The following is a 27,795-nucleotide window of genomic DNA, read 5'->3' on the forward strand; positions in this document are numbered from 1 at the left end:
CCCCCAATGCTGCTGCATGTTGTGTCCACTCCATCCCTTTGAAGGTTGCTCATCTTACATGCAAGGTGGCAAACGCTCCTTTCCACCATTCCCATGGCTCTGAGTGCACCAGAGGAGGCAAAGCAGGATCCCTCCTGCCCTGCTATGCCCAAGGGAAAACAGGCACAGGCCCTGCATATCAGATTTTCACAGGACAACCCCATGACACACTCCTTCCCTGCACAAGCTTTACTCAACCTTTCGGAGACCAGATAAGAAGATACCTGGAATGTTATCATGCCTATTTTCCACCTGTGGGTCTCTCCCTTGTTTGGCAGCACTATATGAGACTGCTTCAGGAGTTTTCATCCCCACCATTTCCAATAGGGTACCTTTTCCCTGTACCACTTCCCTAGCAGCTCCCATATACCCATGCCTCTCTGCAGAAGGAGAGAGAGGATGTAATGCATGGCACCCCCTGTTTTTGTCCATGTGATGCAGCAATCATCTGCCAATCATCACCTCCACGAGTCAGCTTGCTTCAGTTTCTAGGTGGAAGCAACGACTGTGCTAAAAGGCCACAATCTGCCCGTTTTCCTTCTTACATCACTTCTGCCTGTGTTTGAGACTAGCAAATCAGAATGAGCAGAGAAGAACTATAACAGCAAGCACAACACATGCCAACTTAAGGTGAGGGATTTAATTTTTGTTCCAAACCATAAATAGTTTCAAATGGGCTGTTAGTGACAGAGGAAGCAGGGAGTCAGTGGTGAAGAGGAATTTAAGGAGCACCTGTAGCAGCCGTGACTGTGTGCGTTATTTATGCTGTGTGGATGCGTGTCCATGTATCCCTCACTAACTTAGTGGCTAACACCTACTGGCCAACTTCAGCTAAACCTGCCATGGAAACACAGATCACAAAATGCTCGAAAACTAGAGCAGATTAAAGGAATTGCACTGGCTTTGTAGTGTGAGCTAGGCTAAAGAAAGGTTTGTTATCATGGACCTCAGAGGATGACAGGGATTTTCTTTTGAAGTCCCCAGGAAGCAGCACCTCTCCCAGCAGGCATGGCTGAAGCCTGCCCATGTTTGGGTCACAACAGCCTGGAAGGCCCCTGGGGAGGCAGAAGGACCAGAAACTCATCAGAAAACTGTGAAAGCTGTGAAAGCCTGTCAGGAGCTCCTGGGATTTTTCTTTTGGCTGGTCACCGTGCTCAGCAGAGGGGAGGAAAAACACTTGAGGTGGCCTATGGAAACAAATGCACCTGATCACTTCATCTTCAGAGCTCCAGCCTAGGGGTGGGCAGGGCTGCCCTGGGGAACACACTTGGGGGCCAGCATTGCTCTTCTGGCTTCACATCACATAGCAGAAGAGTTCGGTAGTAATGCCACACAATGATCTCAGAGAGACAGTGGTTCTTAATAACAGTCAAATGGTACAAAACACCAGAAACCAGAGCCTCCAGCTGTCAGCACACAATGGAGCAAAACCTGGTTGTATTTTTTAAAATATTTTTTGGCTTTCTGTTACATTCAATGTTAACATTGATTTTTATTGAACTGGTAGTTCCTTCTTTGGCTCAAAATAATTGCAACAACCCTGACTTATTTTCCCCTCTCTTTTGAGTATATATTCTCAAAGAGCATCATTATTATCTAACTATTGTTTCTGTTTATCTTAATCAAAACTACCTTTTTTTTTTTTCTTATTAAGGCTGGGGTTTTATAGCTGCTTGTTTTCAGAAAAAAAGCTACTGTTCCTCCCCACTGGCCAATCCCTCTATATTATGATGTCACGGCACGAATATCCTGCGTCACTAGGAAAGATATATCTGATCACAAGAATAGCATTAGCAAGAGAAAGTGCTTAAAAACTAAAACTAGCTAATGAAACCATGTCTTTAACGGCACTCAGTGAACCTCCTGATGAAACATTGATTTTCTGAGTTTCATCAATGTTTTTTTCAGCATACTTCAAGAATAGATTGTAACTATCTTTAAGGGGTTCTTTCATTTGGGATCAGTCTCAGAATAATTCCTGTGAAAAATTCCTGCTTGTATCTTGTTTGTGAGCAGCTCACAGGGAGGTGATAAAATATTTGGTATTTTATACATTTTGATGGGATAGAGAGGCCATGTGATGCAGTTCTGATCTCTGAGCAGATCAGGTAAGCTCTCAGAATTAAGCTTCTCAAGCAAATATAATTATCAGCTGATAACTCCCCTAGGTATTTAGCCTGTGTACACTGCTGAACTTATCTTACTTTCCATGCTTCAAAGATGAACTTTAATAAAAACTTTTGTTTCTGTTCCAACAAGCTTTAATACAACCTTTTGTTTGTATTCTAACGTGTTTCTATACCCTTGAGTGAAGGACATGATCCCAAGGAACTGTTGTGTTTATGATCTGCCTGGAAGCCACACGCTGCACTGAGATGAAGGAGCGAGGCTGGGGCACGCTGTGCTTCCCTGTCTGTCACCTTGCTGCTGGGGACAGAACTGCCATCGCGTGGACACCTTGCCAACCTACACATTCCCATAAACACGAGAAGCAAGAGAGATTTGGAAGCCGAACAGAAGGGGAGAGAACTGGAAACAGTGAACTGGTGTGAAGTTCCAAGGTGAATTTGAAAAATTGATGGGATATAGTGTTAGTCCAAACTCCTGCTCTCTTTTGCTTGGCTTTCCAGGGCTATTTAAGTTTAAAAGCATTTTCTGTTCTCTCTCTCAAGTCCAGCATCATTTAGGCTGTAAATGAGGACAGCAAAGAGAAGGCACAGCATAGGCAGTTCTTGTGCTGGGAAATGCCTCCAGCAGCACACAATTCACCAGAGGATCAGGCATCCTGGTCAGTCTGAATTTACCAATATGATACATTTCTAAATAAAGAGCTTTTAATTTTACTGTTAAGTGTCTCCATCTGTTGTGTGCTACTGGTTGAGTGCAGATGGTGATTAAATTATTACTTCTCCTGGTGAATTTATGGTCTAAGAGCTCACCCCCTGCCTAAAGATCCATATGAAACTAGTGGGGGTCTGGGACTAGCATGAATACTGTGTTTCAGCCATCTCCAGCAGAAACACAAACTTCAGGACTGCTTTTACTAGGCATCTCCTCCTTTTCTAGGCAAAAACACTGTCCAGGTGGAATACAGGGACAGACTACTATTCAGGGATTTCAGTGCTTCTGCCCAGCCCTAGCAGCTCTGCCACAGATGCGGATTTCAAAATATTCGTTGAAGTACAACTTCAAAACCCACCTTGTTCTTCTGACAGCAAGGTAATAATATCTGATCTCTCTGGTTTTTTTATTATTGTTATGACAGACAATGTGAAAAGTAGTGAGGCTTATTTAAAGTAAGACCATACAGAATTTTTAATCAAATATAGGAGAGACATTTACCTTAATCTCCCTGCACTTAAACATTCAGTGATTGCTCCTCTGCTGCTAGTCCTTTGCAAGGTGTGGGGAGATAGTTAGTGCTGTGTGCTTACACTTACATTCATTCATACACCAGCTCAAAGGGGGAAAAACCCATACTTAAATGTAAATATTTGGCTATTTTTCTTTTATAAAACAAACTGCAATATTATGACTAATGCTAAAGAATATGGATTTAAATTGTGTTACCAGCACAATTCAATACATGACCCTATTTTAAATCCAACTATTTATTAAAATGTTACTTCTGTTCGAAAGCAAGCACATAATTTTCCTCAGCATATGTATCCAAATATATACATGGATATAAAGTGTAAAGCAGTAGGTGACTTCTGCTGTTACTTCTATCGGGGTAAATAATAATTACATCCAGCCAGGCCAAAGCTAGTGAGGGCAGTTACAATGTTTTTAGAAACAGAAAATGACCCATTATTTTAATCTAATTACCAAGGAACAGGAAATTGAGAAGGTGCATCAAGTTAATAGCAAAAACTTGCCCTCCTGTTTGATGCTGGGAAAATCACCTTCTTGAGCAGAGTCACAAGTCACAAAAAGTGCTGTGGAAGACCAGAGCATCTTTATCTCTGACCCAGAAGCAGCTGCTTCGTTGTGAGGGCTGGGGCTGGGCTGAGGTGGGAGGATGTCAGCCAGCAGGGCTGTGTGACTGCATGACAACGTGCTGTGTCATGCCACAAGCTGTGACATGCAGGAAGAGGCAGATGAATAACTGAAGTGAGATCTTTCTTCTGTGATAAAGTTTGAAGGATAATTTCCTTTCCTACTGCTCTTACAAAATAAAAACCTCAGGTGGTACAAGATCATCTGAACATGCCTATGCAGAACTGCAGATGCCCTGAAAGACCTTTGCAGTTCAGGACTTTCCCCATTGCCCTGTGTATGGCATGAGCCTCTGGGACCATGGTTCTCAAAACAGTCACTGCTGCTTCCTCCAGAAGCCCTTTTTCTCTCTAAGGTGTCTTTAAGTGTCATACAGGAAAGGTGAGCAGAGCACAGATGGTGTAAAATCTTGATTTAAAGAATTGCTGCACACATAGAAATGAAATACCTTGTGGTCTGCAACTCATCTGGCATCTCCCTAAAACCACGATATAGCATACACAGTAAAAGTAAAGGGGGGGGGGGAAAGTGAGCAGTCCAAATACTAATGCTATACTCACTGTTCAACAGCAGAGGCAAAAAATTAAAATAAAGCCGTCATTTTGTCTCCCTATACATTTGATCTGCTCCAAAGACAGTTTTGTTTCTGTATCATCCAGAAAACAAATTACCAAAAGGCCTACAATGGGCCTTTCAATGGGAATTTCCATCCTTTAATAAAAATAGCCACCTTGGGTTTGGATTTCACAAAGGCTTCATCTACACTAACAAATTAAGCAGTCATTCTTTGGTTATCAGGTCAGTAACTCCTGACCTAGCCCAAGGTGATCTGGGAGGGTGCAGGTTAGCAAGGGACACAGGCATGCTGGGAACTGCTCTGAAGATTTAACAGTACAGCTCATTCCCTTCTGGTGACAGGAAATGTTTCCTGATGCCCCTTCATTTACCAGGCAAAAAAATAAATCTTTGTTTTGAAGGTACTGACAAACAAATGTCTTTTCTGGCTTAAGGGCATGACATCCTGACTTAATCAGGCTTAAGATAAAGCTTTTTGCTGTTTCATTCTGCGAGGGGGAGGATGGGGGTGGAAATAACGTCCCACATGGGCAGCACTGGACCTTGGCACCTTACAAAACCATCAGAGCCACCTTGCTCAAGCCTGACATGCAGTGCTGTACTGTTGTCTCCTCTCCATGCCTGGCAGATGTGGACAGGAAAACTCTCATAAAAAGTTAATAATAATAAATGAGCTGACCTAGAGCCGGATCTTTTGCCAAAGATTATGCTGGATGCAGGAATCAACCATACCTTTGCAAAACAAAATCTTCAGTGGGATTATATCTTACTTACTCAACACTGCCAACTATAGACCTTTGCAGTGATTTTCACACTGAGTTGGTTGTCGCCCTGCTTATACATACTGATGTTCTGATCATTCTCATTCAATAAAATTTTCAAGCATGGAGTGGACAAGTAATTGTCAAGGCATTAATAATAACAAAAACAGTCCAAGGGTTTAATCACTGCCAACAGCTAATCCCCCCAGGGGACAAACTACTTGATGTCAGTGCTTACAACTGGCTGAACACTACAGGCTTTTTCTTTTATCCTTAAAAATAGCATCCCTATTTACCACATTATTGTTAAGGAATGCTTGCTGTTTCCATCACAGCTGCTTTTCTGACAACACTGAAACATTGCTTAAGGTAGGTCTATAGCTGCACCTGTGGCCCAGACATGGAAACCTTGGGAAAGTCGTGTGTGAGACAACAAGGTATGGGCACACATCACATGGGTTTGAGGTCTTGTTTGTTTACAAAGCAAAAAGCTATGATTTCTTAAAGCTTAAATTTGGAATGCAGTAAGTAGTTATCAAAAGATGGGGAAAAAATAACCAGGCAAAATACTTTCATATGCAGGGAGACCACAAGAGGAGGACATGTGTCTCCAATCACTACTCAGGTGAAAAAACATATTTTAGACAAAATAAGGTTTTTTGTGTGGGTTTTTTTTTCAATATCCCCTAAAAAGAGTTAAATATTACAGGATTATTACTTCAGTATATTACCTCTTGTGTAGTAACTCACACCCATGAAATCTGAATGCAAAAACATGTGGCTTCATATAATTTGGGAGAGTGAAGAAACACATACGAAGTATCTTTAGGGTTAAACAGGATAATGATCCTGTTAATGTAAAAAGAAACAGATTTTCAATCCTGTCCATGTAAAAGGGGTCAGATTTCCTTTCCACTGGGGCTAGTGTAAACTGCAGAAATATTTTTCCAGGCAGTATGTAATGGTTTTTTTCTAAATTATCTGATTTTGCTTAGATACTGTTATCCTTGATGACCACTAGGTTTATACCAATAAAAAGGATTAGAGAAAAATAATTTTTCTTTAAACTAGTGAGTGGAAAGTTAAAAAAATATATACTTTTGTATTTTGCAAAGAAAGGCACAGATTTACAAGTTAAAAACTGCTCCTCAGAGCTGCAGGTGGCAAAGCAAGGCAAACAACACAAACGATTCCATTAGAGCAAAACACAGTCATTTGGGAATTTATTTTTTGGCAAAACACTGTGAAGCACAGCTGAGGAATGCTGTATTTTGAAAGGGAAAGGGCAACAGGATGCATCCCTTTTCTAATCTATAAAGGCTGATGTTTGAGGTTTTCTTATTAAAAAAACCATAGAAACGTAGTCCCTGCCCACAACATACTCAAGCCACTGCTTCGTTTTACTTTTTCTTTCCCTCCAAGGCACATGCATGGGGACAAACACGAAGAAAACCACGAGGTTACTTTGAACAGACGCAACACCCTCCAGACAGGGCACACCCTCCGCAAAACTGCAGCTGGTTTAAAGGGTTGGGCAAGAAAGGGATGTGCTCCAAGTCCCTCTGCTGCCTTCCCCAATTCCCCTGTCACCAGTCTGCCACCTCCTCCCGGCTGCACACCACGCCAGCATCCTCCTCGTGGGAGCAGTTGTGCTTGCCGACGTCGGCGTGGGAGCACTCCAGCAGCGTCCTCTCCTGCCCGGAGCACTGGACATCATCCAGAAGAATGCGGAGGGAGGTCCCTTCCCCGAATTCTGCCTTCTTGGTGGCCCGCACCACGTAGGGAAAGCCCAGCTGGCGGCACACCACGGCGGCGGCGGCCGAGCTCCAGCCGTCGTCGCACACGGTGCCCCACTCGCCGTCGATGTAAATCTCCACCCGGCCCCGGCCGCGGCCGCGGCGCCCCCGCTCCATCAGCCGCACGGCGCCGTTCCGTGGCTTCTTCTTCTTGCGCTGCCCCCTCTTCTCCGCTCCCTTCCTGGGCTTGGCGGTCCTGCCACTGGGCGCTGCTGTGGTGGGGGTTTTGAGGTCTGGCCTACCTCCCCATGGGGCCTCGGTCGTGGTCTCCAGCCGGGGTTGGGGTATCGGTGCTTGCATAATAAACTCTGTTGGGGAAAAAATCCGGGAAACCATGAGTCTGTCACTCTGTGGGCAATACTTGAAGACAACTATAGGAAACCAGTGCTGATTTTTCGCTTATTTAACTAATTTCTTGCAATTTGCCTACTTGATCCCGTTGAGAAGTGACAATGCTCTCAGTGAGCCAGTATTTCCTCGGTAAAAGAATGTCAGCTGCTTTCAGTTAGCAGAGAGGACTGCAGGGCAGAATGCCAACACGTGAGCCCTCTCCTGAAAAGGAAACTCTAAGCAGTTTATTGGCAAATAAGCAAAATCTCAGCCTGGCCCTTAAAGGGTGGGCGCTGGAGTTTCACAGTCAGCAGAGGACTTCCCCACCATAGCCTTCTCTCCTGCAGAAAGCATTCTAAAGACAGGCACTATTTCTGCTCTTCTCTTCATTTCTAGGATTGGATCGTTACCAGAGGAGAGCGTGGCCTCCCCACTGGGTCAGATGCTTTATTCAGAGGAGCTGAAATCAGGAACATTCAAAATCAATTCTCTCTGGCAACTGGAATGTGCAAGAGGAACAGAGTTGCCAGGACAACACATAAAACAGGATTTGAGGTTGGGTTTGTTCTTCCTTATGAAAAAAAAAAAAAGAGCCTTGAACTCTGAAGAGCTGAAAATTCTTTGCTGTCACAGTTTCCAGGCATTACTGGACTTGCTTATTCACATGTGCTTTATTTTTAGCTTAAAAATAAGTTTTAGTTTGCCAGAAGGAATCAATTCAGAATTTCTCAGAATGACAATCAACTGAGCTGGGACAGTGTCACAGACATTTGCAAAGACATCATGACTATTTGAATTATATCCCAGATTTATCCACTCTCATTCATCATTTGCTTTGTAGTACAAAGAGGAGGAAAAATATGACTGTCTTATTTGTACTTAATATCTATTGTCCCCAGAAGACAAACCCTTGCAGTGGTCCATTTTTTTTCCAGTTACTGCTCTTCGAAGAGGAATTGTGTTTGTGACATGAGAATATTTCCCTTCTTTGGTAGCTGAGGTTCTGAAGGCAAGAAATGGATTTGAAAGCCTTACCTGTGCACAGCTCAGTTGCTGGAGCCTGATCTAGCAAGGCACTTAAAAATCCTGGAACTCATATAATGATCTGTAGGGCTGTATGGAAGCTAGTGGTCACCTGGGACTGCTTTTCACCTCACTGAATCAAGTTGTTGTTATACATTACTCTCTGTTAAGCTGTTTATAAAATACACTTCCAACAAATGCACTCATCTAGCTAATGCAAGCCACATGCCTTAGTGATTCTGTTACATTCACACTAAATACTAACCAAAACAGTAAATATTTACACCTACACATTCTTGTTTGCATGCTTCAGAATCAAAATGTTTGTATTTGGTTTTCACCAAAAAAGTGAATTTAGTTCATGAGACACTTCGTAGAATCTCTCCCACCACTTCTGTGTTTTAAGTTATGATGAAAACTAACTTGTAAACAAACCCAAAATATCTACTTATATGTATAGTTAAAAATCTGAACTTTGGACTTGCATAGAGAATAATGTATAAGCAGAAACAGAGATAGAACTGGTCGAACATGAAACAAGTTACTAATGTTTGGAAACTGCTGCCCAGCTTGCAAATGCAAATATATTTGAAGATGTGCTGAATGCTCAGGCATGTCAACAGTCAATAATTAGCCTTAGATCTTGTTCCACCTTAAAGACTCAGTCTTGCAAGGTGCTGAGTGCCCTCATTTTTCCCTGAAGCCAGAGCTGCAGGAACTGCCAGTGACTCAAATGCAGTGTAATATGATTAATGTAATTAAAAATTAAATAAAAGTATCCTGACTTTATAGTCCCTACAGTAATATTAACTTTGTGACAAAGTCCATAGAATATGCTGACTTTGAAGGGAAGTTGTCAAAGTACTGCCTAGGTACTTAAGTGTGTAAATTAAATGCACAGGGGAAAAGAACAGTGATACTGCCTAATCTAATCCTGAGATTCTAATGTTGTATTTAGGTTGTTGTGTCTAACATAAATAGTACCTGGCTTGCTGCAACTTCAGCTACATCACTGACTGCTCTTTACTTTCAATACTTCATGCAGTATGAAGCAATCAAGAAGCCCTGGAGGGTTTGGGTAAGCCAAAAGTTCACCTAAATGGCTGATAACTTATTCTTCTGGGAGCATTTTATCATCCCATATTCTCTCACTTTCAACTAACAATGACTCAGCCTTCATCTTGCTCAATGAGCTACTTCCCAACCCTTCAGCAATCACATCTTTCATCTCTTGAAATACTCCTCACAACCTGAAGCTCTGCAAAAAATCACATGTCACTGAAAAGCACCATTGAGCACAGGGTCTCCATACAGTTACAGGGAAACCCAGTTGGTGGTAATGAAACAAGTACAATGTAGCATGGAAAAGGGAGACTGTACAGGGCCAGAAACTACAAAGCAAATTTCACATGGCCAGGACAGGGGAAATACTTTATGCCTTATTTGAACCAACTCTTCAGATCCAAAACAACTGGTAAGAATTAATTTTGAGGATAGTCTGAAGAGTGAAGTTCTGGGTGGTCTCCACACATGTGGAGATAGTGCAAGTGTGGAGTTTGTATCTGCTGCCAGCTAAGATGCACCAATAATAAGCAACAACAGTGACACTCACTCTCCTTTGGCACAAACGGGATGCGCTTGCTTTTTACTTTCACTGGCGATGGCTCAACTCGGCATTTTCCTGGTGGTGCTCTCCTGTAAAAAAAAGGGACACATACAGTGCACAATTAATTCCTTTCCTCTGGCATTGCAAGATGTTGCTTCCCATTGTTTTTCCATGAATGTAATGCTCATTGGAAAAAAATAAATGTCTGTTTAAATGATGCAAGTAATCTCTTACAGTAGAAAGCATAACTAAACAATCACAGATCTCCACTGATCAAAGTCCAAATATTCACAAGGCAGTGGAGTCCTCTGGCTGTGTTTTCACTTGCCACTATTGAATCCATTAAGGAAATAAAGCATTGGCAAGTTCAAGCACTACAGAAAGAGATTAGTCAAACTGAAAATAACAAATACAAAGCTAGACAGTGTGTATTGAACTTCTGACATAAAGGTCATGTGTGCACAACTTTTCAGACTGTCTTCACGGAAGGAAAATAACACACTATTATTCATTCAGAAAGCCCAAACAAAGGTAGTGCCAAAAATGTATTAGTTTCAGAAATGAGGTCTAAGTGTCTCCTACAGGGGCTCTCTCTTACTATAGTGCATTATTTTGACACAAATTTGTTTGCCATAGAGGTATATCTCACCTCTGAGAAGCTACATGCAGTTACTCATCACTTTTTCCTATGACAGCTGTCTTGTTAATCCTCAGACTTCTTCAGAGGTTTTCAAGTTGGCTTAAAAATGCATGGTGTCTGCATTAGGAGTGTATAGCTCCTTTTTTATTAGTATTGTTTGCATCTGCATTTCTGTGGAAGGCAGAGAGTTTTTCTCTCAGCTACCTACACAAGGATGTTTCCTACTTTTATGAATTTTCCTGTGAGTTTTTTCTGTACTCCGCACATGAACAAACCTTCTTTTTAAACTTAAACTTATGACTTGATTTTGACTTCTGCTTTCCTTATTTTTGCAAAGGTTGCATAATACCAGACTCTTAATACATAGTTTACAGGAACTCTTCTGCTGTGTTAGATAATGGAAAATGCTCCTGACAGAGGAGAGTTGGAGGAGAACACGTGACAGCTCTGGGGTTATTTAACTTTGGGGACTGGTTTCAACATAAAACTAGACAAGTGGTTTTGTTCAAAATGCTCAGATAGCTAAAGCTGTAAATTTAATCCATATAAAACAATAAAAGCTACAAAAATCTCACTCTCCATTTCTGGCTGAAAGCAGCTTGGTGTTTAGCCAATAATAGTAATGCTTAAAAAACAGGAAGATGGAAAAAACATCTGTAAGTCTTCCCATAAAACACAGCTATTCCCTGCCTTGCCCAGTCTCAGATACACACACATGGAATCCAGAAGGTGTAACAATGGTTCTGTTTTCTTGTCCAATCCATTTTTCTCTTTGAAATATTAAAAAAAAAAATGTACTTTTTGACATTCATTTCTGATTTGCCCAAGAAAGCACTGCAGGTCACGCTGGTCCAACTTCAGCTGCAGCTGCCTGGCCACAGGGCTCTTGTGGGAGATGCAGCTGGACACAAGGGATAGAGAGGAACTGAGAATAAACACCTGGAGAAAAACTGCCTCCTTTCAGGCAGGAATCTAGGGCAACTTTGCCCAAGAAAGACAAGCTACTTATAAAATACAGCTTTAGCATTCAGGAACAAATCTCCCAACCCACAGGACACCAACAGGCCCCATAACAAGTTGGCACCAGGCAGTGCAGAGCCCCACGACTGCCAGAGCAAAGCAGACTCACAATGGGTTGCTCCAGATGTTCCTTGAACAATCTTCACAGAAGGGCCCATCATGGGAGAAGAGTTAGTGAGTCAGACATCACTCACCACATCCACACCTGGACTCACTGCACCACACCCAGGCTTTGCAACGAGAACATTTCATACCTGGAGGTGTCCACCACTTTGTACACCACTCCATTGGGAGCCGTGGCACTTGGTACACCAGTAGACATGAAGTACAATTCCCCTGGGAGGAAAACAGGCACAGCCATGAAAACTTTCCGTGGAGTTTTTGTCCTGTACAGCACAAAGACATTAAGTCTATATCACAGGTCAGAGAGCATCGAGAAATGCAAACCAGCATGGAGGTCTGGATATTGGAGGAAAAAAGGCAGGTTAAAATTTGGGGTTGTAGTGAGTTTATCTGCAGTCCATTGGCATAAAATACTCTTAGTGAGTGGGACCTTTTACATAGCATCATATTATTTGGACAAATTTCCACTGCAAGTTCACCTGCCCAGACTTCACTTGTCATCTCATTCTGATCTGTGTCCTTTGACTTCTCTAATACAAAACAGTCAAAGCCTGAATTACCTTTGCTGAAACAAAATGAAAAGAAATTAGGAAAGTTCACCATCTTCTGCTCATTTGGATGAAGCACTCCTTTGGGTGAATGACAGTAGAATAAGATTTTGCTTTTCCTTTCTTTAGGACACTCACAAAATGAGATGTATCTCACACAAAAAGCATTTGGTTCATCACACCTCTCTGTCAGGTCACATGGACAGGGCTCGACCTTCAGCCAAACAATGTCCATCACCATTTATTTGACTTATTTTCTCTTAACTGCATTTCTATCCTTCTCCTGTTGTGCAGGGGAGACTGGGATAAGCAGTCCCTTTGGCACTCTTTTGCCAGCTGAAGTGCTTGAGAGGTGCAACAAAAAGGATCAGAGAGAAAAAATAAATTAGCAATATTTAAAAAAAAAAAAGAAGAGAAAAAAGAAAAGGAGGCAGTAGAGACGTGGAGACTTGTTTAGTGAGCAAGGCAGATTTCTTTGGATGCCCTATGGGTACCCTACAGGGAAGAAGGGAAGGAGCAGAGGGGTCAGAGTGAGCAAAGGAAGGTGTGGGAATTGGTGGCAGTTGGTGCTAAGCCTCCCTCCTCCTACCCGCTCTCCTGTGCTGCCCTGGTCTGAGCTCCTCTTGATGCTTCCAGGGTAGAAACCAGCCATCTCTGGCCACCCCTGGCTGGTTTCTTCCTTTTTCTGGTGAGCTTCATTAAAGACAGGCCAGAGGCAGCCTTGATCCAAACAGAGATGGGAAACACCCAGCACTGCATCTTGTAGTGCAGTAATGTGTGCTTTACATCCTGCCCCTCTTTCCTGAAAGTTATCAGACAGAGGTATGGATGCTAAGGCCATGAAGCACAGAGGCTACACACATGTGCCCCACAGACATGTCACAGTGCCTGGGGTGTCCTGGACATTCCACTGCCCAGGCACAGGGTTTTTGGCTTTATAATGGTCATGCAATGAGCCAAAAATATAGATGTCTCCACCAAATAAACACATCGACTACACCAGTCAGATTAACATTCATCAGAGCAACAACCCCAAAACTCAAATACTTCTGTGAAGAAAACCTTGTTAAAATAAACTGAAAAAATAATAAAAATTAGATTCCCAGCACACAAAACGTTCAAGATAAAGATGTTCACTGAAGATAAAGCAACCTCACTACACTGTTATCAACAATTTTTTTCCCATTACTATAAAGCAAACACAAAGCAACTAACTACCTCTGAAAAGATACTCCAGCCCAAATCTCCACTCAGCTCTGTTGTACTTAATCAAGGTACACATGAAAAGTGCAGGGTAGAAGGGTGACGGTGTTTAACCCCCACTTTGTCCAGAGTCTGTTGACAGATGCAGGACAAGGGACATGATTCCCACGTGCATGAGCAAGGGCCACCATTAACAGCTTGATATTGCACTTGACATTAAGATGATTTGAACTAAGTTACTTGATTTTAGGGTAAGATATCCTTCTCACCACAGCACTGTGAAATATCTCTAACTTCCATGAATATTAACCATTAAAGAAATTGGAATTTAACTCAAAAAAAAAAAAAAAAAAGAAGTCAAACTTTCAAGATAATAACTTAATTTGGATGATTTGCATTTACAAAATAAAATTTGCATTCATATTATTTGTGCAACATCCAAACTTGACATAATCTGCAGGAAAACCAGATTTTTAAAAGCTGGGGCATTCTGGAAGCAGGTGTTTGTGACTGTGAGCCAGGACCCCCCTGAAACAGGGCAGAACACAACTCCTGCGTTGCTGGGTCACACATGTGGTGTGTCACTCAGCAATGGTGTTGAACATTGTGGGGCTTGTGCTCCCCCCATTCGTGTCCAGGGGCTGCAGGGGCTGCACACTCTGGAATAGCCCTGTACACACAATGGGAGCAACCAACAACTTTCACCCCAGGATTCTTTATTTCCTCCTTTTCAAATCACAGCATCTCCCTTCTAGAAAGTAAAATTTCTCCAGTTTTGAAAACACAGCTATGCAAAGCTCCACTGAGACTTTCAGTCCTATGCAAGGGAAAATCCCAGGTGACACTAATAAAATATGGACTTAAGCAGCCTTTTGCTGATGCCTCACTCAAGACATAACACAGAGCTTTCATTCTGCTTCACCTGGAGAGTTACAAATATCCCAGCCCAGGGTGAGCAGGTACATAATTGCTGTTCATGATATCTGCTTCCCTGTATCCATTAATAATGCCCACAGCCTTCTTGACTAGCCAAGAACATAGACTTGCTCGCGCTTGAGTATCAGCTTCTCAGGCTGCCAGGGCCTCCATTCCCCACAGCGTGGCACTGTGAAGAATGAGGTTTCTTTTCTAAGCTGTGTTTTATTCTACTTGCCCCCACTGTTCCCTGCTCTCCAGAGGGTAGATATGCAGGCAGCAGCACAGTCCAGTGCACCCAGAATCAGTCCCAAGGGAACTGACTCTCCAATTCCCCCTGCAGGCACTCTATGGCACACAGACCCCAAAAATTAGCATTGTAACTTTGGTTTGGTGTTTGGGAGATGCTGAGAATCTCACCCACCCATTTTAAAGACTAATAGACTCATGCTTTGCCTCCCCTCCACCCGCTGCTCCCAGGAGCCCTCTCTGATCCCTTCTCTGGTGTTTTAGTCTGAAGAGAAAACACAAACATGTCATCTAGTGTGACAAAAAAAGTTAAAAGATTACCTGCTTCATCTTCAGCGAAAGAGATGATGTATTGGTAATAGTTGTTGATAAGCCCAGGGAACATGCACGTTTGTCCTGTCCCCATGCAGATTTCACTGTACTGCCACTCTCCAGTAGCATGATCCTCCTTCAAAGACATCAGGCGTCTGCAAGGCAAAAGAACACTTCCACAGCCCAACCAAGGTGATTTATGAACACTAACGTGGACACCTGAAAGGATGTTTAATGCTTCCTACCCACAGTAGCTGCAATAGGAACTGCAGCTTTTCTGAAAAATGAAGAACTGTTAATATTAAACCAAATGTATTATACACCCTGCATGCAACCCCTTGTCTTTCAGTGGCAACACAAACCCATTAAAAAAAAAAAGAGGGCAGGGTTTGAGTACCATAAGATTTGGGGACATTTTGGCTAGGGTTACAACTTGATGAGTGTCCAAAGTGTTTACTTACCCACTCATAAAATCACCAAATATGTACAGGCCATTCAGGTTTGGAGACTCACAGCCACGATAAACATAACCTCCTGTAACAGATTTCCCCATTTTGTGTGGATACGCATAAATTGGGAGCACATCATCTGCAGGGCAGAAAAGATCTGTGACTTGTTTGACATGCACTGCAGAATAGCTGTTTAGCTAGATTGTTCTGAGACTAGCAGCATGCAGTCAGGTTCACTGGAGCACCTATTTAAATGAAGTGATGACAGAGTTGTATTTAGTTTGATATTCACCTTTTTGGAATCACATTTGATAGGCCTGCCCAATCACCAAGACTCACTGAGACCGCACTGCTCTCTTGAGTCCTTCTCCCACTACAGCTCATCTCTTTTAGTGCCACTTCTGGCCCATTTCTACAGAACCTGGGTGGTTTCGCTAAGAATTCGCAGGTTACTCTTGGAGTCACCACATCCATGCAGGAGATATTTCCTCAGTGCAGCTTTTTTTAGGTGGTGAAAGGAAAAAAAGAGATGGGTAACTCCAGACTGCAGGCACTGATGAAAAGATATGTCAGATGTCAGCACAAATAGCTTCTCTTCCTCTGAGATGGGGGAGCTGACTTGAAAGGGCCATCAAATATTTATGGTATGGCAGAGGCTTGATGTAGTACTGGCATATTCATTTAAAATGTAAGTTAAAATACAAGACAGACATAAAACAGAGGGAGATGTCCTGATTTTGAGGGTCTTGATTTGGTGCCTTCTTCCCTCTCTTTTGAAAACTCCTGGGTCACAGTTACCTCATGGTACCTACTCCTTCCTGTCCTCACAGCGTTTCTCCCTGACTGTGTAGCAAATGCCTCAAGGAGCAAACCTGGCCACTCTGCCAGTGAGGAACTTGCACTAGAGGCATTTCATCCAAAGCAGGTGTTTTCTACACTTCAGCTGTACTTATTCTAAAAGGGCTGTGACATTTCACTGTTCTAACAAAAGGGTCTCTAAAGGCATCAAAAATTGTTCCGAATCCCTAGAGACCTCAGTACAATGCCTGTCACGAATGCTCACGTGATGCTGACACACAGGAGAGCGCTAAACGAGCTGTCTGACAACTGCTTCAGAAAGGGAGTGTGAAAAATCTGCTCCCTGCTCTCAAAATTTTTATAAGAAATACTTCATCACTACCATCATAATTATAGTTAAGTTAATAAAAGGGAGAAAGTTAAATAACAACACATAGGACATAGCGTGTAGAAGAGAAAAAAATCAGAATCTCAGCTGATGCAAATCAGTTCCAGCCCACTGCCCCCCTGGATCTCTGGGGAGAGGCTCCAGCATAAGATGTGGTCCACATCAGACCTTGCAACACAATACGCTCTGACTTCACACATGCACTGGAATTTGGCCAGCCAGCAAATACCCTGAATCCAGTTTTGAACAGTTTAAAAAGTTGAAAAAAAATAAGCTTTGCCTTTTTGACATAGCTAAAAGAAACAAAGATACACCATACATTCAGATACCTGCAAAGCAGGCAGTGTGCATAAGGGTTGATCAGCTTACATAATATGTTTTTGCTCTTTTTTTCAAAAATAAGGAAACTACTTGTGAGTTATGGAGAAAAATACAATTGCTCCAAATTCTTCTTGCTCTTGCATGAAAGCTTATTTCATGTGGCAAAGATGAAATTGTCCCCTTGTCACCAAGTAATTTGACTAACAACACAGATCACCTAGAAAAACAACAGCTAACCTGTTTCACTTTCGTCCTAATTCAGAAACAATAACATTTGGACTTTCAATATTTATGTCCAAGTCAGTCCCCTTCTAGACTGAGACAGTATAGATTTACATCTCAAAGAGGTATGTTACCAACCAAGCAGCCAGGGTTTGAGGGCAGGAATTAAAAATGATGGCACAGAAAACTGTGCAGTGGGAGATGCAGGTAGTTTAGAGAACACATCTATTTACCCATGGAAGAGTTGGCGCAAAGTTTTTTGTCATAACAGCTGAACCCTTCCCTCGCTCTCCAGCCGTAATTTTTCCCTTTCTCGACGATGTCAATTTCTTCATATTTATTCTGCCCCACATCTCCGCAGAAGAGCCGCCCTTTCCCCTCCTTGGTGTGAGGGTCACCCCGATCAAAAGAGCAGCGCCACATATTCCTCACTCCGTAAGCATAGACCTCAGGGCGAGCGGTAGGGTCGTGGACAAAAGGGTTGTCAGGAGGGATCCGGTACAGGGGCCCACGGTCGTTGTTGTTCACATCGATCCGCAGCACTTTACCCAGCAGGGCTGATCTGTATTGGGAGAAGAAAAGAGAAAGAGGAAAAGATAAATAAATAAAACTAGACCTTGCTTAAACATCAGAGACGGGGGTTTTGGAAGGTCTAGGGTTTCATTCTTTCTGTCTTGAAAAAGATGAGTCTCTGAATATCTCTGAAAAAAACAACCATTTCAAGACAATTTCTTTGCCTCTAAACAGCCTTCAGGTGGCTGTCATTGACTTCCCACACTGCACTGCTCCGTGGAGCAGTGTTGGTAGCCTGGAGCTGCGACAGGGATGGATCCACACTTACTTGTTCTGGGCATTTCCAAAGGTCCCAAAAGGATCCCCAGCCATGCCTCCATCTCCAGTGAATATATAGAGATATTCATCATCTCCGAAGAGCAGCTCTCCTCCGTTATGGTTGGAAGCAGGTTCTTCTATTTCCAGGATTATCCTAAATGAAAACAGGGAGAAGGCAATTATCTGCGCCAATTACCTAAGCAAAGGGCAGAGCAATGTCATGCCAATGTTGCCCTTGACAGATGCCAAGGTTACAGGTCAGTTTTGATACAAATTCCTCCACATCCACGTTACTGAATTTTGCTTGGCCATAACTGATTTTCTAACCTTAAATAGTTCCAACATATTTTCCAGATTACAGAAACGCCAAATTGTGCAATATGGAAAATCTGTGAAATCACACGACAAGATATATTTTTAATTACTTATACTTTTCCTCTGATTCTTTCTTCCTCCTTGTTAAAGTTCTTTTTTATTTTTCTTTATATTTCTCAAAGAAAAGGCACCTGAGTTTATATCCAGTCGTAAACTGAAAGAGAAAGGACTCTAGTCCATCTGTGCATCTGTACAGCATTTGGCACAATCCTGACAGGCTCTTTCAAGGCAAACATAAAACTTTTCAAACATTAAGGAATAGTTGAATTCTCACAGAGAGAAGAATCCTTAAATGAGAATTACACACTCAGGACCTTACGAGTTTAAAGAGCAGTTAAAAGCTGCCCTACGAAAAAACTGACATTTTGACAAAGGTTATTCAAAGGAGTACCAACAAACTTTACCTCAATATTAAACCCAAACTCTCTCTTTTATTTGTTTATTTTATGCACCTTTCATAGTAAGGAAAGGGTAAAATATCTAAAGTATAATTTTATAGAATGGTAAAGCCACAAATCTATGCAGTGAAGGTTTCCAGGTGTAACAACTGAAGTTTATTTCACTCCAGCTTTTAAAAAAAGTCCGGATTTCATGCTCGCAGTGCATGAAAAAAAGCAAATTATAATATTCACTTATACTGCTTCGTTTTTAGCTAGTTTTTTTCCCGTCTGAAATGCTGATAGTTATTGTGAGTTGTGGGAAGGAACCCAACTACGGAGTTATTGTCACCTCCTGTTAAATGTCACCACCTCTGTGATAAGGTAATTGTGCAAGAGTGCACAGACTCCAACTAGCAGAAGGAGCAAAGGAGGATCCCGTGCAGACACAGAGGTAAATCTTCCTCAGCCTCCCAAAGAAGATGGAAAAAACCCAAAATACATTGAGCAAGTATCTGAGGATAAACAGACACACGCCTTTGTGCCGAGACAACACACACCACATGTCAGCCTGAGCTCCCTCTTGGGCAGCATCACAGGATGAAGTCAGTGGGACCTGTGCCTACACAAGCACAACAGGACCACAATTCTGTTTCCTTAAGCTTTTGCCGTACTAACCATAAGCTAAATAAGCAAAGAAAATGTTACAAACATAGACCCTGAGGATTTTTAAACAAGACAGCTCATGGGCCCTGACATCTGCACGTTTAAGGTCCTGACTTGCTTTCCTGAGGACCACATTTAATTCCCCTTACCTGTCATCTACAGTGCTGCTTACACTGAATTGCTCTAATTGCTTTATAAACCAGCATCCCCTTTCTATCATTAGGCTACATGCATTTTTGAGCTAGAATCATCCACAGCTGAGTATTTGGAAAGCCCCTGATTCAAATCACATATCAAGAAAATATCTTAGCATTCATAACTTTCAAGGATCTCTTAAAACAGCAGATCTATGACATGGTTAAATCTATAGATCGACTCCACAAACAAGACACATATTAATGTGGATCAACTGCAGGATCAGACTCAAACAAATGACATTTCCAATCAAAATGCACTTCGTAATAACATAGTGGCTTGCATTTTATTTAATTTGATGTTAAATTTCTAATATCACAGGGTTGAGGTGTTGTTCAGATAAAGAAACATGAGACCAAACCCATCTTTGGTCTAGCATCACTCAGTTTGCTCATACTGATTTTGGAAACCTTTGGCTTCAGAATGAATTTGCCGATGTCTATTTTAAAGTGTAATCATAACAATAAGAAAACCAACCAACAAAAAAAACCAAACCAGAAAAAAATCCACACCCAACCAAAAAACCAAAATACTAACTGTAAAATAATGTTTCATCCATGTTCAGTTAAATCCTCTGACATACTAGAACTGAGAATTGTAAATGTTTTATCCCTGAACACTTGCAGTTCATCCATGGAGGACACACACATTCTGTACTTCAATATGCTAGACATGAACTTGGACTAACGTGCTAACACACTGGATTGCAAGAACAATATTAAGTTAAATAAGTCCCATTAATTAATAGTCTTTAAAAATGCACAAGTTGCCCTCTGAAATCTTAAATACATTTGGCAGAGAAATGTGTATACAGTACCTTTCAGAATTATGGTCCAAGGCATTCATGTCAGTAGGAGAAATTCTGAACTCACTGATCCGGATTCTCTCTTCGTAACCAACTTCAACTGAATAGTAAACATAAACTTTACCATTAAATTTGAATTTAGGGTGGAAGACAATACCTAGAAACCCTCTCTCATCTCCTTCCCACGGGGAGGTAAGTACGGCTTCGCTGACGTTCAGAAATGGCTTTTCGAGCCTGGATCCATCGGGGAGGTAGGTCCACACCAGGCCAACCTGCTCTGCAATGAAGAACCTGTGGGTGCCATCGTTGGCGTGCACCATTGCAACGGGATTGCGCAGCCCGTTGGCGACCTCCACTAGGCAGAGCTGGAGACAGCCCTCCGCGTCAGCTGTGACTAACCCCAGGTTTTGGTTAAGGTTCTGGTTAGCCAGCAGGTGTGGGAAGCAGTAGTCGGTGTCCTCCAAGGTCAGATAACGGCAGAGTTTTGCCTTGTTGTTTTCCAGTGCAATTAACTCTCGGTCTGCAGAGAGGAGGCGAAAGATGGAGCGGCAGTTCTGCCACACTTGCGTGCAATAGTCCTGGCAAAGTCCTGGTATCGTCCGCACGGGGGTGGAGGGATCTTCAGCATCATATGAGTGAGCTGCATATGGAGAGCATTCCTAGAAGCAGAGAGAAAAAACCTCAGGTCATTTCTTTGACCAGATTTGAAACAGCTGAGTGGTGATACTAATTGAAGATACTTCATCTTAATTACAAGATACATTGTGGTTTATTCTGAAGATATGTTAACAGAGGAAAAGATCTTAAAAAGGGGGTTTATCTCAGCATTTGTGGAAATGATCTTCAATATTCCCGGTGAAAGCTGGCTTCCTCATGCTTCTTTATTCCAATCACAGCAATGGTGCCTATGTTGCTACATCACCCTAGGGGTGTACTGGAGAAAAAGAGGCTTTTCTTTCTTGGATGCTGTGACTTTATCTATGAAATAACAAGAAGATTCATCACAGCACAGAAGTGAAACCAAAGAATTAGTTGAGAAGATTCAGGTCCTGTATCTCCAGAATGATGAGAGAATGGGAAAGGCAACCAGGGCCAAAGCCTGCAACATTCATACCTCATCATCTGATAATCCAGACATGCACCTCAGACATGGGTAGGATTTACAGCTTGGAAGGAGTGGAATGAGAAAGTAGAAGAAGAGGGGAGAAGGATGCTCTCCCTACATACACCATCCTTGCTTGGGTCCAGCTGCCTTTGCTAGTGGATCTTTGCCTATAGACAGTTTATATCCCCAGCCAGGAGCAGTGAAATCTCATGATTTCTCATAATCATGACATGGCTCACCAAGTTCTGCAAGGGATTTCCGTGAGCACCAAAGGCCACAGTCCAGGCAATGTCCACTGGCTGGACCTGCAGCTCAGCCTTTGTTTATGGAAGGTGCAGCCTTGGAAATCTACCTGAGGACTGGATCAAGTTCAGACAGTTCATTGTGTTCTCCACAATGAGAACTCCTACAGTGCATTCTTCTTATGCAAAACTGCATTCCAGTAAACTGACTGTAAATTACAAACTGACCAAAGTGATTCAGTTCTGCTTTGGAAGGGCTTTTCCTTGTAACAAACACACAATATTGTCCAGTTGTAATGCATCTTCCCAACAAGCACTTCAAAAGTGCTCTTCAAATAATGCAACATGACTCTGTGGAGGCTCAGTTATTTTCACAGGGTAGATAAAAAACTGAGGCAAGAAAGATCAGAAGAGAAACTATACTACTTGAATAAATTCTGTATTCTTTGTTTCTAGCTTGCAGTTCTTCTTTTTTGACTAAGCAAAACCAGCTTAGTAAAAAGAAAAAAATAGAGGGAGCTGTTTCTAAATCTATAGGGAGCTATCTCTTAATGCAGATTACAGCACTACTCAATAGCTGAAAAGATACAACATTTGAGATACTGAACTGTTTAAATTAGCTGATAAGTACACACAATATTTAATTTTTATTTTATTTTCCATTTCATACCATAATAAACTGAGGGGCCATATAACAGATCATTAGTGCACAATAAGGTTTCCTCCTGGAATGTCAAGCCATTCATTGCAAAATGAAGGTTATTATGCCCTCGAATGAGCAGCAATGAATGTGGTAAAAAGAAGATTGCATGTGACACAAATCATTGAAATTACACAGGCAGACTGGGTAATGCACTCGGCTCAGTTACATGAGGTGTGCCAGGGAGAGGGACAGAAAGAGAGGGAGCGTTAGTCGATTCAGTTGTAATGACTGAAAAATTTGCCTTAGAAAGCAAATTGAAATGAGACAGAAAGGGAATTTGATGGGGGGGCTGGGTGAGAGCTCAATATGTTGTTGCCTATGGAGGTTTCTCATTCAGAGGAAGGAGGCCCCTCCATTGAGTACCCTGGTGTACCTCAGTTCTCTGAATGCATCTTTCACAGCAAGCAGTGATCTTATGCATTATAAAGCAATGCCCTGGCTTTAGATTCAGAATTAAAACTAGTCCAGAAGTATGGCTTCCCTGTTGCTTTGCCTTGCAGGCTGTTCACACCAGCCTCAGGTGTGTTTGAATAGCAATTGTGGGCAACTTCTTCCATCCTTACCATATTCCTGGTGGCACATGGCTAATTACAGCAGCATTACACCAACAGTGATATTCAGAGATCTATCACTAGCCAGACAGTACCCAAGCATGTGCCTAGGGTATTTTCCAGACACATGTGAAATATTTTCCAACTTTTATTCCATGAGAGATGGAGCCTCATGCCTGATCCTGAGTTTCTCTGCTTCTGAAGCAAATGTTGTGGTCCTTCACCCTTCACATTATCCTGTCATGTTCACTTAGCTCAAAATACCAAGCAACTCTACCCTTAGTCACAGCCCAGCATCACTAATAGTTCTAAATTCTCATTTCCAAATTACATGGTCTGTTCATTCATTTTAAACTATGATGTGGTCCAAAGACCAAGGAAACAATGGACAAACAATCAGTAACTTCAGTAGCACTGAAAAGGGTTTGCACTATGAAAATGACTCATCAGAAAACAAAATAAGTCACATTAAGACAAGCCAGCCAAATCCATCCTATCTATTCCAGGAATTCAGTGGCAGCTACTTATCTGAGGAATTACAACAGTCTGAGTCTGAAGGAACACCCACATCAAACAATGGCTTATTTACTGTTGCTGTCAGCCTAGAGGAAACAACAGAACTCCTCAGAAAAGCATTTAACTTTCACCTTCTCCTTGACCTTCCTTGTCCACCTCCATCTGGAAACTCAAGCCTTTAAGCAAGATATTCCTTGAGAAGCAGAATGAGGCATCTTCTCTTCCATAGTATGGGAGAGAATAGGGTAATCTTATAGCACCTTCCAGTATCTAAAGAGGCTACAAGAGAGCTGGGGAGGGACTTTTTACAAGGGTGTTTAGTGATACAACCAGATAAACTGAAGAAGGGTTGATATAGATTAGATATAAGAAAGAAGTTGTTTACAATGAAGGTGGTAAAACACTGGAGGAGGTTGCTGAGAGACGTGGTAGGTGCCCCATACATGGAAATATTCAAGGACAGGTTGGATGGGGTTCTGAGCAACCCTAGTTGAAGCTGTCCCTGCTCATTGCAGGGGGTCTTGGACTAGATACCTCCAACGCAAACTATTCAATTATTCTACAAATTTAAAAGATAAGAATCCTCACCACAACTGTAAGCTGAGACACTTGTCAAAATAATTTGATCACATTTGAGAGAAATCATGAATTGTGAGCAGAAGTGTGCTCAATAAGCCACAGAAACCCACTTATTAATTCAGGTCTAGGATACCAACTGTATATGCAATGGATGAATGGAAGCATAATGTTCTAGATTGTTTGCAACATCTGAACTTCCATTTCATACTTGTGCAACCAGTGGTGGTATTTTGTAGCCACATCTGGGCTGGTGATGCACTGAGCTCATCTGAACATTTTAGTGAATCATTTCTCCCACATTGAAATATCTCTATTTCTGAACACATTTTCAGTTGGCTTTCTGATGAAAACAGGAGATTTAGTTACTGCTTCCAGAGGCAGGAGTGCTTATCAGGCACTGCTAACTGGTTTCCTATCTGCAAATGACTTTTGGACATCGCTTGTTTCAGGAATACATTCAAAGTTTTTTTGCTTCCAGTACAATGAGAGATGAAATAGAAGTCAAGTCTCTAGAAGCTGATGTGGAAAAGGGTTGTCTTTCTCTTCACGCTTTCAGGAACACAAGAGGTACCCTGCAAAATGCTAAGAGCAGGATTTCTGAAAAGCCACTTTGATCCTGTCCGAGCAGAGCAGACGAGACTCTGCTGTCTGAATTAATTTAAGATTTACACTTGCACAGCGCAGAGCCTCCACTGTTCTGTCTCAGGGGCATTTTCATACATGTGAGGGCACCACTGATGATAGGGTCAGAGGCTTTGCTCTGTGCAGACTGTGATCCTCCTGTTATCGTATCTGGCCACAGAACATCAACCCTGAGTGGAAATTCCTCCCTGTGCAGGATGGCCATCACAGAGGTTTCTAGGCCACATCCTCGGGCATTTCTCTGCACCCATCATCAGGATTGTTAGCACCTGGCACACGCTAAAAGCATCTCTGGATGGTGTAACCCAAAGCAAAGAAACCCACCTGACCCCATTAACTGGGCATAACAAGGAGCATGATTTGTGCAGGTAGGTCCCCCATGGGTGCCTTCACCAGGTCCACTTGTAACTGTCCACATACCAACCTCAGAGCACTGCTGCTCATAAATTAAAGCAGAGCAACATCCCTGTTCCTGTTTCAGACATGTACCAAAGAACAAAAGGTCCACTGGGATACCTGATGATGGACAGGTGCTCCTGCCAGTGCATGGGAGCACGTGCCTAGGCTGTTGCACTATCCCTAATGCACTCATGTGTGGGCCAGTGCACCCATGCCTTGGCCCAGGCATGAATACCATGGCTGATGCACCTGTGAGGTGGTTCCTGTACTCCTGTCCAGGCCTGGGAACTAATGCCAAGGCTCACACTCCCCTGGATTGTCCAAAGACCCTGTGCCTAGGCCAGTGCATCCCCCTGGGATCAATGCACCCATGTCTCTTCCAAAGCATCCATACTTGAGCTTGATGCAGCCCTGCTCGGGTGGATGCACACACACCTGGGCCAAAGCCCCGTGACTGAGCAGAAGCATCCATGCCGATGCCAGAGCTCTCTGCAGGGAGTGGAATACCCCTGTGCGGCTGGTGATGTTCCCTGCGCATTGGAAGACCCTTCCCTGTGCGGCTGGAGCCTCCAGCGCGGCTGTAGCCCCTGTGCGGCAGGAGCCCCGCTATGCAGCAGGAGCTCCGGGAGAGCTGGTCCTGCAGTTGGTCTCACCTGGCAGAGCAGGTCTTGCAGGTGCCCGGCGCAGGCGGCGTAGCTGTGCCCGTCGAGGCGGGCGCTGAGGCGGTAGAAGCGCTGGAGCAGGGCGCTGTCGCGTCGCGGGTCGCAGCAGCCGAACTCGGCGTAGCGGCGGCAGAAGGCGAGGCCCCGGGGCGGCCGGAACGGCGGCTTGAAGTCCAGGCACTGCGGGTGCGGCCGCGCCGGGCGCGGGGCGAGAGCGGCCGCCAGCAGCAGCGCCAGGGCCGCCCGAGCCCCGCCGCGCCCCGCAGCCCCCCGCGGGCCCCGCATGGCGCTGCCCCCCGGGACAGCCGGGACGGAGGTGGACGCTGCCGCCCGCCCGGAGGTTCGGCCGGCCCCGCTCCGCCCGCGGGAGAAGGGGCGCGGAGAGCGGCCGCCCCGAGGTCTGTCAGCGCCGGGACGGCCGGCCCCGGGCTCTCGGGGTCGCGGCGCCGCTCAACGCACGGACACGCTTCGGTGATGGCTTTGGACGGGCGATTTTGGTTTGATTCCGCAGCCGGGCAGGTACTTGGCTGGGCAGTCAGCCCAGCGTGTCACACAGCACCAGAGTGGAGCATACGACACCAGAGTGGATCGTTCTGGGAACAAATTCCCTAGGCTGACCTCCCAAGTGTTGGCTGCTGGGCTCGGTTCTGTCGCCGAGGCTTTTGTATGACCAAAACACCACAGAATATAGCACTGGGAGTTTATACGGCTGATTGACATATTTAATAACAAAATTTAGCTTCAGTACAACTAGTGCTTCTGCGTCCTTTGGCAGTCTCGTCCTGGGATGAGACTCACTGGTGGAGTCTTTACACCGTGTGGCCCCAGAGAGTCCAGGTGACATATACTGCTCTATGAAGATATTCCACCATTCAGATTAGTTCTCCCTCCACGCTGTCCAGGAACTCTTTGCCCCCCTCAAAAAAAAAAAATCGCTGATGACACTTTTCTTACCGTAAAGTGCCTCATGGCACACCCTGGGAAAAACATTTACCCGCAGTGGTGGATTTTTGCACATCATATAGCCATATCATATGTGATGTTATCAGCTAGTAAAATCAAGTCCCATGTAGATTGCACTTTTTTTCTGTTAAACAGAGCTAGCCATGGTGTATTATGTGTTTTAATATTAACACACAGACTGCCCCTCAAAGACAAAGAATGTGGAGTTCATGCTGATATGCTATTTTTGACTCCTGCTTTGAGACCAAAGAACTACTGTACAGTGCATATGGACTATAAAATTACTGTGTGGCTTGGAACATCCTGTCAGGAGACCATATGTGTTACAGCATTTCATAGGAGTTTATTTTCTCTCCACATGCTTATGTAACTGCTGCTAAGGTCACTAAAAATTCTGCAAATGTGCAGGCAACCAGAACACCTGATGATCTCACCTGAGAATTCTCTGCCCTTTTATTTTTGGTCATTCAAACCCACTTTTTCATGGATGAGCTCAGTAAGTGCATTGGAAAGCACATGATCGAGCTGCTGCCCCCAAAAAGTTTGCGTGCCGTGAAAAAAATGAGTATGCAGTTATGCAACCCCATATTGCGTAAAAAACCCCTGATGTAAACGCTTCTCCCTCTTCATCCCAGCTAATCTTTTATTCCTGTTGTTAACACTGGCTGCTGTTTCAGTGTTTATAATGATTTTTAAACACTGTTAATTAACATTGCAACAATGCTTAATATATAAAGAATGGATTGCGGTAACCAAACATATTCTGGATAATGAGATTTAACTTTTAGCTTCTTGATTTGCTATTGAAGTTCTTGATTAGTTTGGCATCCATGAAACATTTCAGAAATGAAAGGAAAATTAAATGC

General features: G+C 43.2%; 1 protein-coding gene across 1 annotated transcript; it reads right to left on the bottom strand.

Moving 5' to 3' along the window:
• Positions 1-6,488: 6,488 nt before the first annotated feature.
• On the bottom strand, positions 6,489-25,971 carry HHIPL1 (HHIP like 1). The gene is made up of 9 exons (XM_027638060.1): positions 25,958-25,971; positions 20,580-21,226; positions 18,160-18,303; positions 17,552-17,880; positions 15,602-15,674; positions 15,150-15,295; positions 12,045-12,126; positions 10,137-10,219; positions 6,489-7,479 (listed from the first exon to the last, which is right to left on the bottom strand). The coding sequence occupies exons 2-9, from the start codon at positions 20,885-20,887 to the stop codon at positions 6,962-6,964; spliced, it is 1,683 nt and encodes a 560-aa protein (XP_027493861.1). The 5' UTR covers positions 20,888-21,226; positions 25,958-25,971; the 3' UTR covers positions 6,489-6,961.
• Between the last annotated feature and the right edge of the window lie 1,824 nt (positions 25,972-27,795).

This window comes from Corapipo altera, unplaced genomic scaffold (assembly GCF_003945725.1).
Source record: "Corapipo altera isolate COAL_440 unplaced genomic scaffold, ASM394572v1 23, whole genome shotgun sequence".
Taxonomy (NCBI): Eukaryota; Metazoa; Chordata; class Aves; order Passeriformes; family Pipridae; genus Corapipo; species Corapipo altera.

Excerpts from the sequence above, each read along its gene's own strand:
- HHIPL1 (XM_027638060.1), bottom strand. The coding sequence starts at position 20,887 with ATGGTGCACGCCAACGATGGCACCCACAGGTTCTTCATTGCAGAGCAG. Across the intron at positions 15,675-17,551 it reads TTGCGCCAACTCTTCCATGG|GAGGTTATGTTTATCGTGGC; the intron begins GTAAATAGATGT and ends AATCTGTTACAG. Across the intron at positions 10,220-12,044 it reads AAAGTGGTGGACACCTCCAG|GAGAGCACCACCAGGAAAAT; the intron begins GTATGAAATGTT and ends TTTTTTTTACAG.